Below are 13,016 nucleotides of genomic sequence, written 5' to 3' on the forward strand. Positions count from 1 at the left end.
AATTACTGAATTTTGACTGGTGTTAATGGCATAGTTATTGTGAAGTTTTAAATCCTTAGAAAGTAGAGGTATGTATGAGTGAAATGCCATGGAGCCTATAATTTTCTTTAACACAAATTTGTCCTGCAGGGTGGGAACAAAATTTGGAGGAGGCAGTGAAGAAAATACCTAAATTAAACAAAATTCCAAGTAGGGCAGTGGTGGTATGTGCCTTTATCCCAGCACTTGAGAGACAGAGGCAAGTAGATCCTAAATTAGAGGCCAGCCTGCTCTACAGAGCTAGTTCCCAGACAGACTCTGTCAGAGAAACCCTGACAGAAATACCCTGTTTTGAAAAAACAAAAACAGAACAAAACAGAAACCAACATGATTCCAAAACCTACTACTAACTGTTGAAACTGCATGATAGATACTATAAGACTCTTTGAGTATGTATACTTGAAGATTTCTAAAATAAAACCCATGTGCCCTGAAAAAAGTGTGTTCAGCTCTTCAAAGTGACGCTAGTGATGTCAGATATGCCTTCAAAAAACAAGAAAAAGCAAACAACAATGAAAAGACCTCTCTCAAGAAATACTAGAAATAAATGTTTTTGTACAACACCAAGCAGCCTGGCAAGACAGTCCCACTAAGGTAATAGTGGCATGACGGTTATGGGGGTAACAACTGCTCTCTGACGAGATACGAGGTCTCTTCTGTAGGAATTATTCCATGCTTGGTACCATAAACGTGGTCAGAAATTCCTGGCTGAAGGGGACCATGGGCACAAGGCAGAAGCTGCTGCTGTTTTGTTAAATGACCATACTGTCAAACTGCATTAGAAAACTTTATATATTTGTGCTGCTTTCAGTTCTGGTCAGAGAAGCTTCGTTTTTGCAGTAGGCAGAGGCTAGAACAAAGAGCCGAAACCTGTCCGAGGCCGGAACTCTGATCACTCAATTGTGAGTGGTTTATCTAGACCAACCACCCAACACCCAGGATGAGTATGGGAGCAGATGGGAAAGAGATCTGGGACACACTGGCTCCTGGACATCACACAGCTCAAGGATATCCAGCTCTCTCCCCTCGGAACTCAATGCTCCAGCTAGAACACCCAGTATGTATGTAGCCATGACTGAAGAACAGCAGTGTTTAAACAGCCATGTTGCTTTGGGGGAGGCAGGGAAGATTTTACACACCCAGCTCTTCCTCTTAGTTGTGGACCTGCGGCACAAACACAGCCTTGCTCCCTGGCTCTAAAACATTTCCCTGTCACCGGGAGGTGGTGGCACACGCCTTTAATCCCAGCACTCAGGAGGCAGAGGCAGGCGGATCTTTGTGAGTTCGAGGCCAACCTGGTCTGCAAGAGCTAGTTCCAGGACAGTCACCAAAGCTACAGAGAAACCCTGTTTTAAAAAAAAAATTTTTTTTCTCCCTGTCCCTGCGGTGCCTGTTTCCCGTGCAAGGCCAGATCTGCCCCACTAGTCCAGTCACTACAAGTGTGTTTACAGGTTTTGGATCAACTGAGTTGACTTGGCATGTTGATCCATGCACCTTTGGACCAGTCCTAGGTCTCAGATCCCTCAGTGCAACCAGGAACCAAAAATGTAAACAAGTGTGTGTGTGGGGGGGGGAGAGCGAGAGAGAGAGAGAGAGAGAGAGAGAGAGAGAGAGAGAGAGAGATCTGAGTGTAGAGGTTGTGATTAAGGGTATGTCCACATCACTTGTCTAGACTTTGTAGTCTGTTACGGCTTCGTCTGTCTGTAAATTGCCAGTAGCCTCATCAGAGAAGCTGCAGTCTGCAGTGGAACTTGTGGAACACAGTCCAGAGGATAACAAAGCTACTCTGGGTCCATCCAGGAGAGACAAAGCCCCAGGACTGACTCCAGGATGCCCCTGGCTTCTGCTGGGCTTCCTCCTGCTTGCTGCATCTGGGTTCCTTCTGTATTTGGCACGGTGTGGTTACCATGTGAAAGGATCCCACTGTAACTAGGATAAGTGTGATTGTCCTTGGGAAAATCCCACTCCTCACTGGAGATCATAATGAAGGTGTTTTTTTTTTTTTTTTTTTTTTTTTTTTAATTTTCGAGACAGGGTTTCTCCGTAGCTTTTTGGTTACTGTCCTGGAACTAGCTCTTGTAGTTCTCGAACTCACAGAGATCCGCCTGCCTCTGCCTCCCGAGTGCTGGGATTAAAGGCGTGCGCCACCACCGCCCGGCCATGAAGGTGGTTTTTATAGAAGCAATGATGATTTGTTAGATCTATGATTTAATTGAACTTTCTGAGGTAGCCTAAAAGATACAGGTGGCTAAGACAGTAAAGATAATAAGAAAAACGTGTTAAGTTACTCTGCCAATTGCTCCAATAAGAGATATAATAAAGACAAATACAGGCTAAAAGTCACCTTCTCCTTTGTTAGCTATGACAATTACGGAAGATGGAAAACAAGAACAAGGAAAGCAGGCCGATGATCAAAGAAAACAACTATGCCCCTACACAGAGTTAGGCCAGAGTTCCGTGGTCATGTAACTTACAGAATTAATCCCAGGCCTCAGTATGCACCTGGAAAAAACAAAACCGTGAAAGGAAATTAAATGACCCTATTAAGTGTAAAGAAAAATAGATTGTCAGCTGACCGCTTGAATGAAGCTTTGAAGGCATCGGCTGCACTGAAACCGCAAACAGCTTCCTGCCTACAGAAGGAACTGGCTAAAATACACTTAGTTTGCTTAAAACTTTGTTAATTATAAAAGAATCATTGCTTTGGGGTGAAGATATTACGGTTGGAAAATTAATAAAAGAAAAATGTTTAACTACTTATGAGCTTCTAAGAAAAACATGTAACTTGGCATCTTATGTGGTTGCTTCTTACGTAAAGATTTTAATTTGCTTTTTGAAACCATGTAACTTGGTTATGAGGTAATCTTTTATTGTGTAGAAATTTTTGTATTCAGAGGTATAAAAGGATAAGAGAAAAATAAGAGGAAGGAGAGGGAAAGATATAGAAGGAAAAACATCAGAAAAGAAATAGAAGGGAATCATCAGGGAAGAATTCAAAGGAGAACTTCAGGAAAGATCTAGAAGAACCGGGAAGAAGAGGAGGAGGAGAAGGAAGAAAGGAAGGAAGGAAGGAAGGAAGGAAGGAAACATCAGGGTAGAAGAACAGAACAGAAAAAGAACAATGAAGAACATCCAGCCAAGAGAAAATGAAATGAAGAATTAAGCTTTGACCCTCAGGAATAGTCTCCTGTGTGCGTACGCAGCTCCTTTCCAGTTTCTCAGACACTGCTGAAAACCAGTCTTCCAGCAGCAGCAAATGTCTTAGGAAATACTCTGCTCACCTTGATATTCCCTATAGCATACAGTGTGCACAGTCAAGAACAGGTCTTACTTCTGTAAAGAAGTACTAGGCATGCCTCGCCATCACTGACCATAACACTGAATGCTTAAAATGGCCAAGCATTTATTTATGTGCCAAGCTCTTTCTGTTCCTTCCCTCTCATCTTTACCCTTAGGTCACTCCTAGCACTTATAACAGGACTGCCCCCATGCAGTGAGGCAGAGAATAGGGTAACAATGAAGAGAGGGCTATGGGGTCTCATCACCTGGCTCAGTATCTGCTGTGGCTGTGTGCATAACCTCTGGTTAGTCATTTGACTCCTCTGTGTCTCAGTTAGCCCACCTGTAAAATGGGAACACAAAATGCTTACTCTAATGGAGTCTCTTGAAGATACAACAAAACGCTGTTAAATGTTTAAAACACTTAATGGAGCTGGGCGGTGGTGGTGCACACCTTTAAGCTCAGCACTTGGGAGGCAGAGGCAGGTGGATCTCTGTGAGTTCGAGGCCAGCCTGGTCTACAAGAGCTTGTTCCAGGACAGGCACCAAAGCTACAGAGAAACCTTGTCTCGAAGAAAAACAACAAGACAAACAAACAAAAAACACTCACTAGATATACGTTATTTGAGCTCAGTAGCTACCAAGCAAATCTAGAAGATGCCAGAAATGTCCATATGGAAGAGTCCTTTATCCGCCTTCTCCAAGCTATAGAACAGAAAACTAAATCTAAATTCCCTGTCCTGTCCTCATGTAGCTTGATGTGATAGACAGAAAGATGGAAAGGAGTTGAGTAAATAGGTTCAGGATGGAAATTAGTGCACACGATGTAAGCAAAGACATTGCCTACTTTAAGGAAAAGAATTTGGAAAGTACTTTTTAGAGGAACTGATACTTGAACTGGGGGATTGAGGATGGGGGGATAAGAAGGTACCAGATATTCACTGATGTGGAAGAAGATGAATTTGAAGACAGCTTTACATGAAAGGAAGCCCTGTGGAGGACCTGGGCCAGAGGCACAGCAATGTCATAGGCCAGGGTGGCTGGAAACAGCAAAGAGGAAGGACAGTGGACTTGTGGTTGGGTCCGATGACCTCCAAACCTGGAGGAATTCTGTTTCTGCTCTATGGGAAGGATCTGGAGCTAGATGGCTGCGCACATCATCCCACCAGGGGCCATCAGAACATTCCAGCTAGATGGCTAAGCATCTTCCCACTGGGGACCATCAGAATATTCCAGCTCCATCACTCCATTTCCAGGGTTTGAATTTTACTCCCCTGTAGTGGAATATTGTTAACATTTGTTTATGCTGTGGGACATTTGTTTAATGATGCAAAGATGTGTTGCATTCTTTTATGTTGCATTTGTTTAACTCTGTGAAGCTGTGTTACTTTGCCTGTCTAAAACACCTGATGGGTCTAATAAAGAGCTGAACAGCTAATAGCTCGACAGGAGAAAGGATAGGTGGGGCTGGCAAGAAGAGAGAGTAAGTAGGAGGAGAAATCTGGGGAAAGGATTAAGGAATAAGAAAAAGGAGGAAGAGAGAGGATACCAGGAACCAGCGACCCAGCCACACAGATACAGAGTAAGAAGTTAAAAAAAAAAAAAAGGATATACATAAACAGAAAAAGCTAAAAACTCAGAGACAAAAGGCAGATGGGATAATTTAAGAAAAGCTGTCTAGAAACAAGCCAGTCTAAGGCCAGACATTCGTAAGTAAGAATAAGACTCCGTGTATTTATTTGAGAGCTGGGTGGAGGGCCCCCCAAAGAGTAAAAGAGTTAAAAAAAATCAACAACACCCCCATAGCACTGAATCCCATTGCTTCTAGCATAGCCGCCTAAGGCTGACAAATGGGCTGTTGGCGCCAGGCTTTAGTCATCGGTGGACAAGACTGCCACCTTCTGGAGAGACGCTTCCAGGCACTCACACTCGGGACCGGTCATGCTCAGATAAATCCTTCTGATGAGGATGAACTATCAACACAGAAGAAATCTCCACCTGCCCCTGCCTGCCTCCTATGAAGTAAGTCTACGCCTGAGTACCTGTGAGGTGAAGGCGACCTGTGAGGACAAGACAAAGAGGAAGTCTACCAAGAAGAGTGCTACGTGCTGAGGATAGAGGGGACGGCTGGGTTAAGATTAAGCTAGTGTGTGTGCTTGCAGTGGCGGAATGAAACTCTGCTGCACTTTCTCCTTCTTCCTCGGCTAGTGTTTACCTCCCTCCCTGAGTTCATTGTTCGTCTTAAAACAGGTACACCGCCCTGTGGCATATTTCGGTGTGTATTCATATAAGCAACCTCAAACGAGTGGAAGGCATGAACACACACATCGATGGACATACAAATAAGCACGTGGTCACAGTTAGCTTCAGCCGTCAGCCGGACACATGCCTAGAGTCACCTGGGAAGAGGAGCCGCACTGTAGGAACTGCCTCCATCAGGTGAGGAATAACCATAGCTGCGGTGGGTGTCAGCCGGTGAGATGAGTGATTTCAGGAATGTTCAATCAAACTAACAGAACTTTTGCTGACGGAATTGTGTTTTTGAGTCAGAGAAAAGGAATCTAGGAAGAATGGATCGTTTTAGTGCAGGCAACTGGATGGTATTTTCTTAGATGGAAAAAAACAGAAGGAAGAACGGGATTCGGAGGAAATGAAGACTTCCATCAGGAAGTACATTACAGAGCTGGCAAATTGGCTCACTTGCCATCTGATGCAAACCTGATGGCGTGAGTTTGACCCAAGGAGCCCACATAAAGGTGGAAGGGGATCTAGGGATACGACTCACTAGGAGAGAGCTTGCCTCCTGTGCGTGAAGACTGCCGTGATCAAGCTGTGTGTGGCTCTACATTACCTTGTACTGTGTAAGAACGGTGGCTTTCAGGCTGTGTGTTACCCAGGTGACTCTGTTTTACAAGCAGGATTGGGTTCTGTGCCAAGTGCAGAGGCAAAGGGGAATGTCTCTCCTTGTATCACGTGTTCAGCGTGACCACGAAGCCCAGAATAACAAGTAGTTCTTAAAGGACAGAGGCATTGCCTGTAAACTTTCCAAGGTAGATTGGGAACACATGAACAGGCTACATTAAAGCCATGTCAGAAACAAAAACAGCTTTGCGAACTGATCAGACACAGAAGACTAGAGATGAGTATATAAAGACAGGACATCTAACCTGGCAATGGTGACAAACCCACATCCTAGCATGAGGTCCCTACAGTGTGCATCCAATGACCAATAGGCAGAGAACTCCCGACTGTCCCAGGACGTCACTCAGATCCTCTCCATTGCTGACGCAGCCTGCTTGATAGCTGCCTATCTGGACCTGAGCCTGCACCCAGCATCTGCAGGAAGATCTCTATGAGTTCAAGGCCAGCTGGGTCTACCTAGAGAGTTTCAGAACAACCAGAACTACACAGAGATACTCTCTTTCAGAGAAGAGGAAGGGGAGGGGGAGGAGGAGGGGGAGGGGGAGGAGGGAGAGGAGGAGGAGGAGGGAAGAAGATGTACTTGCCAATGGCATCTATGAAGGGAAACTGGGACTACTTGGCAAGTCCAACCAATGAAACTGATACTTCTAATCACAAGTTTATTTTTACTCAATAAATTCTGACATCGTGGACCATCTAGGTTTCAAGCATAGCACATTCATCACAAGGACCCTATTCTATTTCGAACACCAGAAAAAGAAATTTACCTTGATGGAACACACTTGTAATCTCAGCCCTCAGGAGCCTGAGGCAGGAGGATCATGAGGCCAGTTTCAGTTACATACTAATCTGTTGTCTCTAAGCAAACAAATAAGATGCAGTATTAGGAGGGTGCATATTAAAATTTGGGAATCCAGTGGGGAGAAGGAGTCAGTGAAAAAATCCAAGGAACAAACTAAGGTGGCTATATTATTCCAGAGGACAAGAGAAGGTCTGTTTCAAGAAAGGAACAGCTAAGTGTACGGAATACTGCCAAGAGGTTAAATAAGATAGCATCAATACTCCCACAGTTAGTGTCTACTGTACACTTACCATGTACCAAAACCTGCTCTACATCCCTCACAGGTATTAACCCTGAATCTTTTACAACACCCAGGACACCAAAGGATGCACTGGATTTCATGACACTGAAGTCACTGAGGAGTTTCTTCATCCAACAAAAATCATGCCTTCATGAGAGTGTAAAGAGCTAAACACAGAGGCATATATTAGAGTTGGATATGTGTTTTAGAGAAAATTATCAGGTCAAAGACTGGTATTTTTTTGTATGAGGAGGGAACACACACTTTGAAAGTCTCCTAGCAGAAGGAAAATTGACTCTGAGGAAGGAGACGGTGCCCGTGTGCCCGAGAGCAAAACAATAAGGAGACCGGAAGTCCTAAAGTTAGGGACAGGCCAGGTCAAGTTCTGGATCAGGTCAGTGAGTTGGAGAGGTAGCTCCACTGGTGAAGAGAGGGCTTATCTGCCCTACACAAAGCCCTGGGTTCCATCCCTGCCCATCGTAAACCAAGTCCAGGGTCCAGGCCTGTAGTCCCAAGCTCTATGGAGGTGAAGTGAGAGGTCACGCTCAGCTCCACGAGTTTGGAGCCAGTTTGGACTGGGTGAAAGCTTACCTTAAAAACAAAACTCGGGTTAATGATCAAGACTAGACCAAGTGGGGGCTGGAGAGCTGGCTCAGTGGTTAAGAGCATTGCCTGCTCTTCCAAAGGTCCTGAGTTCAATTCCCAGCAACCACATGGTGGCTCACAACCATCTGTAAAGAGGTCTGGTGCCCTCTTCTGGCCTTCAGGCATACAGACAGAATATTGTATACATAATAAATAAATATTAAAAAAAAAAAAAAAGACTAGACCAAGTGAGGCTTGGTAGGCTTTTTAGATTACATGCCACATAAGATGGGAACTACCGCTGGGATGGTGGAGAACAGGAAATATGCTTGTAACATATATTCTAGAAAACTCCCCTGACCGGGATGCGAACAATGAATTGGAGGGTAGAGACAAAGCAGGGGGCCAGTGTGGTGAACTATGCTAGAGATAAAAACAGCACACAGTAATACTTTGGATGCTAAGGAAGGGTCATGGAATATAATTCAGAGTTAGGGTTTGTTAACGGTTCAGAGCTGTCAATTTGACACAGTGAGCTTCTTGTGGGTAGTCCAGCAGGAAGGCTAGATAACTGAGTTCTGGGGGAGAAGTAAAAGCTATAATTTGAGAAGCTACTGGCAATTAAGCCACGGAACTAATGACATCATCCAGAGAATAAAGGGAGTTCTAGAAGAATCTGAGAGGATAAAGCCATCAGTAACGTTAATGTAAAGGCTGGGAAAGAAGGGCTCCGAGCAAAGGAAATGTCAGGAAGAATCCACGAGGTAAGACAGCAGAGGTATTAGTATTCCAGGAAACAAGGAAGAGTCCCACGATAGAAGGAAGTGTGTCAAATGAAGGGGTCACTTTCGCTCTTGGCAGGACAGAGATCATTGTGACCTCAACAAAACCAGCTTTAGCTAAGTGAGCAGAATGAAATCTTAATCAAACTCCTTCTCAAGAGGACAGAAAAAGAGGACATTGAAATCTTGACTTTTAGGCAACTATTTTGAGGATTTTTTTGTGTGTGTGCCTGTGTGTGTGTGTGACTGTGTGTATGTGTGACTGTGTGTATGTGTGACTGTGTGTGTGTGTGACTGTGTGTATGTGTGACTGTGTGTATGTGTGAGTGTGTGTGTGCCTGTGTGTGTGTGCCTGTGTGTGTGCCTGTGTGTGTGTGCCTGTGTGTGTGTGTGACTGTGTGTATGTGTGAGTGTGTGTGTGCCTTTAAAGTCAAGCAGAGAGATAGAGTGGTATCTGAAAGGGAAGGGTCCATAGGGCTAGGGAAGACTTGTGATCGTTTTCAGGTGGGGTAATTGTGTAATATTTGTGTGTCAAATGTGAACAGTCAAGAAAGAGAAGACCACAATGGTGCAGCAGAGAGAGGGTAGATGTGGGCTGGTGAGATGGCTCAGCGTGTGGGGGACTGCTGTACTAGCCTCGTGTCTAACCTAAACTTGATTCCCAGAATGTACATACAAGTAGGCCCTAAGAAATTGCCCTGACTCCACCCTAGCACCACGGCACGCATGCCCACCACATCCATACATCATTAGCATGCGTGCACACACACACACACACACACACACACACACACCACACTAGTTAAAAAATTTTAAAGTTAGATGAGATCCAACAGATAGAAGTCAGAAATGGCCATTAATAGAGGTTAAAAACAGTTCGCCCACTACTGTCTAAAGATAGGGGTCCACCCACTATCAGCTGAAGAAAGGGGTTACTTAGAGGTGCTGTATTGTGGTGAACTTCAGAGGAAAAAAATGAGTGAGTCTGTGTGTGAGTGTGTGTGAGTGCCTGTGTGTGTGTGAGTGTGTGTGTGTGAGTGTGTGTGTGTGTGAGTGCCTGTGTGTGTGTGAGTGCCTGTGTGTGTGTGTGAGTGCCTGTGTGTGTGAGTGCCTGTGTGTGTGTGAGTGCCTGTGTGTGTTCCTGTGTGTGTGAGTGTCTGTGTGTGTGTGAGTGCCTGTGTGTGTGAGTGTGTGTGAGTGCCTGTGTGTGTGCCTGTGTGTATGTGTGACTGTGTGTATGTGTGAGTGTGTGTGTGTGTGAGAGTGCCTGTGTGTGTGAGTGCCTGTTGTGTGAGTGCCTGTGTGTGTGTGTGAGTGTGTGTGTGTGAGTGGCTGTGTGTGTGTGTGTGTGTGAGTGCCTGTGTGTGTGTGTGCCTGTGTGCGTGAGCGCATTGTTTATGAGTGGCCAGATGAGGATAGCTGGGTGTTGTTCTATCATTCTCTTCATTCCTTTGAGAGAGGGGATCCTTCTGTCTGTCTCCTCCTCCTGCCCCCTGCACTGTTGTTTACAGGAGGGTACAGCCACACTAATGGTATAGGTGCTGAGATCTGAGTTCAGGTCTCCATATTTACACGAGTCCTCTCACCCACTCCCCAACCTCAGCTTTATGTTTGTTTAAGTGATGTGGAAGAAGGGGATATAGGGAAATAACGAAAGTTGAACACAGACAATGTTTTCTGAAGTGTTTAGAAATATTGTTTGGGTTTGCAAAGCAGGGTGGAGAGACCACTTGACATGCAGAGACCAATTATCCACATAGTTGTCTATCTTCCTCTTGTAATATCTGTCTACACCAGAGAGCTTAGGGAAGCATGGCAGCACACGCCTGTAACCCCAGTTCTAAGAGGATGCAGAAGGACCAGCCTGGGGCAGAGAGAGAGGGGGAGAGAGAGAGAGAGAGCGCACTACTAAAATATGCACAGGGGCAAAAGTGGGTCACAGCAGATAAGGTAAGAAGAGATAGAACGTCAGGGAAGATGAGGTAAGAGGGGACAGAACATCAGAGACTGGTGGCACATAATCGGAGATCAGAAGAATCAATGGGCTAAAGGTGCCTTCTGAGCTAAATTTTGGCAAAAGGAGACTCAAGGTTGAGCTCAAAATATTGGGCATAGCTTGAGACTGTGCTTAAAACAATTCTGGAATGACACAACAGTTGAGGGGAGCTAGGGGCAGGGGGAGCACCAGATGGGGTGAAAACTAGAGTCTTCCCAATGAGGGCATCAGAAGGAGAAGCCCAGTGGCTCACATGTAGGGATGATGAGATCCCCCACCACCATCAGCATGGGGCAGGGACAGGGTACACTAGAGAAGGGGCTGGGTTTTGTTGTTGTTTTGCTTGCTTGTTTGGTTTTTGTTTGTTTGTTTGAGACAGGGTTTCTTTGTGTAGCCTTTAGAGGTCCTGGAACTAGCTCTTCAGACCAGACTGACCTCAAACCCAGAGATCTGCCTACCTCTGCCTCCTGAGTGCCGCGATTAAAGGTGTGCACCACCGCCCAGCACCAGTTTTGATGAAGCAGTTTTGGTGAAGTAAAAGGGAAAAGAGACCTACCTAGGGAGCTAAGAAGGTAATAAGAGGAGGAAATGAAGGCTTGGGGTCAAAGGTTATTTCGGGCTACTAGTCTGTTTTTCATGGGACTGATTCGTTAGAAAAGGAGAAAACGCTGCAGCCGAGCAGTGAGATGTGTAAGGTTCTTTAGGAGACTAGTGGGATCTGAGGCATACGTGGGGAACGTGGCTTTTATAAAAATGCACAATTCTCTCCTGGAAGATGAGAAAAGGCAGCGTCCATGAGCACTAGTCTTGGGAGGCCAATAAACTGGTTGCAAAAAACTGGTGGCAAAAAAGTGAACTCGTGACCTGACCGATTGCTTCTATTTCTTGATAAAGTAGGAAGTAAAGTCTCCCACTGGGTGAAGGACAAAAGTGTGAAGGTTGGAGGAGGAGAAAGAATGCATTTAGAGCCCAGGAGAACCAGCTTACCCAGTATATAAAGGTGAGTCTGCCAGAGAGTTCTCAGTGCCAATTCAAATTTGTAGTAAAGAAATTGAAATAAGGGCTGGAGAGATGGCTCAGAGGTTAAGAGCACTGGCTTGCTCTTCCAGAGGTCCTGAGTTCAATTCCCAGCAACCACATGGTGGCTCACAACCATCTGTACTGAGATCTGGCGCCCTCCTCTGGGGTGCGGGCATACATCGAGGCAGAATGTTGTATACATAATAAATAAATAAATCTTTAAAAAAAAGAAAGAAATTGAAATAAAACCATCAGTACAATAATGCAATTTTGGCTAGCAAGAGTCAACTGCTGGGAGCATATAGATTGCTGCTGGTGTTTCCCAGGGTTGGAGATCTGGCAGGAGCGTGGGGACCAGCAGAGCCAGCGACATGTTAGGACGTGTGGCAAGGGGGTGGCTGGAGTGATGAACCATGTAACTGAGGCTAGGTGAGAAGCCATGCCTAGTGTGACCACAGGATTGCAGGTCCAGTGCCAACAGTCTCTAGGGAGGAGTTGGAGGTGGGCTTAAGTGGTAAAAGCAAGGACGTTTTTATTCACGTCCCACCAGCCTTGTTACCGTGTAAGTTTGAGAAGGACTGGGCAGACGATGAACAGTTTCATGCACTCTGCCAGTACTTGTTCTCTGAATGCTTCATTTCCCCTGGGCCCAAGCCCCAAACGCTAACAAAAACAGCCTCCCTTTGAGGATCTGTCTTTAGGTGGTGAGTAAAGAAATCATATAACAAAAAAAAAATCATATAAAAAAGAGAAATATAAATAAAATAAAAAGAGAGATCATATAACAAAAAAATAATAAGGACTAGTTGAGATGTAACCTAGCAGGATAGACTGGTGTGCTCAGTCCAAGAGCTTTTGGGGCAAGAGCACTTGCCTAGTACGTGTGAGGTACTAGGTTCAATCCTGGAAGCCGTGAGGTGGCTCTGTCATTATTAGGGTGTCAATTTCCCATTGGAGTTCCTTGAAGTACAAAGAGAGGCGGCTGCGAAGCAGCAGTAGATGACACAAGAGTCAAGTTCCTTTAAACTCGTGAACCTTCACCAGACTCCTGAGTTCTAGAAGGGTGGATATGGGGGCGGGGGGGGGGGGAGGGGAGCTAAACCTACCGCTCAAGGAAGCCAGCTGGAGCCGCGGTAGGTATCTGGCTATCAAAGATGGGGAGGTCGTAACCACTGCGTTGGGAAGCAAGTCGCCTTTTCCATACGCCTGGACCTGCGGTGACCGAAGAGGCTCACTGCCCTTGCGGTAGTGCAGGGGCTCACTGCCCTTCCGGGGCTGGGGGGGTTCACTGCCCTTGCGCGACTGGAGGGG

The 13,016-nt window shown here is 45.5% G+C and overlaps 1 protein-coding gene across 1 annotated transcript in view; it reads right to left on the reverse strand.

Moving 5' to 3' along the window:
* The window catches only part of Thegl (theg spermatid protein like), a 39,482-nt gene that overhangs the window by 25,888 nt on the left and 578 nt on the right, over positions 1-13,016 (reverse strand). The window contains exon 2 of the mRNA XM_041671634.1: positions 12,812-12,898. Within this exon, the coding sequence (XP_041527568.1) occupies positions 12,812-12,898 (87 nt within the window). The remainder of the gene's footprint in view (positions 1-12,811; positions 12,899-13,016) is intronic.

Source organism: Microtus oregoni, unplaced genomic scaffold (assembly GCF_018167655.1).
Source record: "Microtus oregoni isolate MIOR12 unplaced genomic scaffold, Mior012 000021F_ref0000039, whole genome shotgun sequence".
NCBI classification, from domain to species: domain Eukaryota; kingdom Metazoa; phylum Chordata; class Mammalia; order Rodentia; family Cricetidae; genus Microtus; species Microtus oregoni.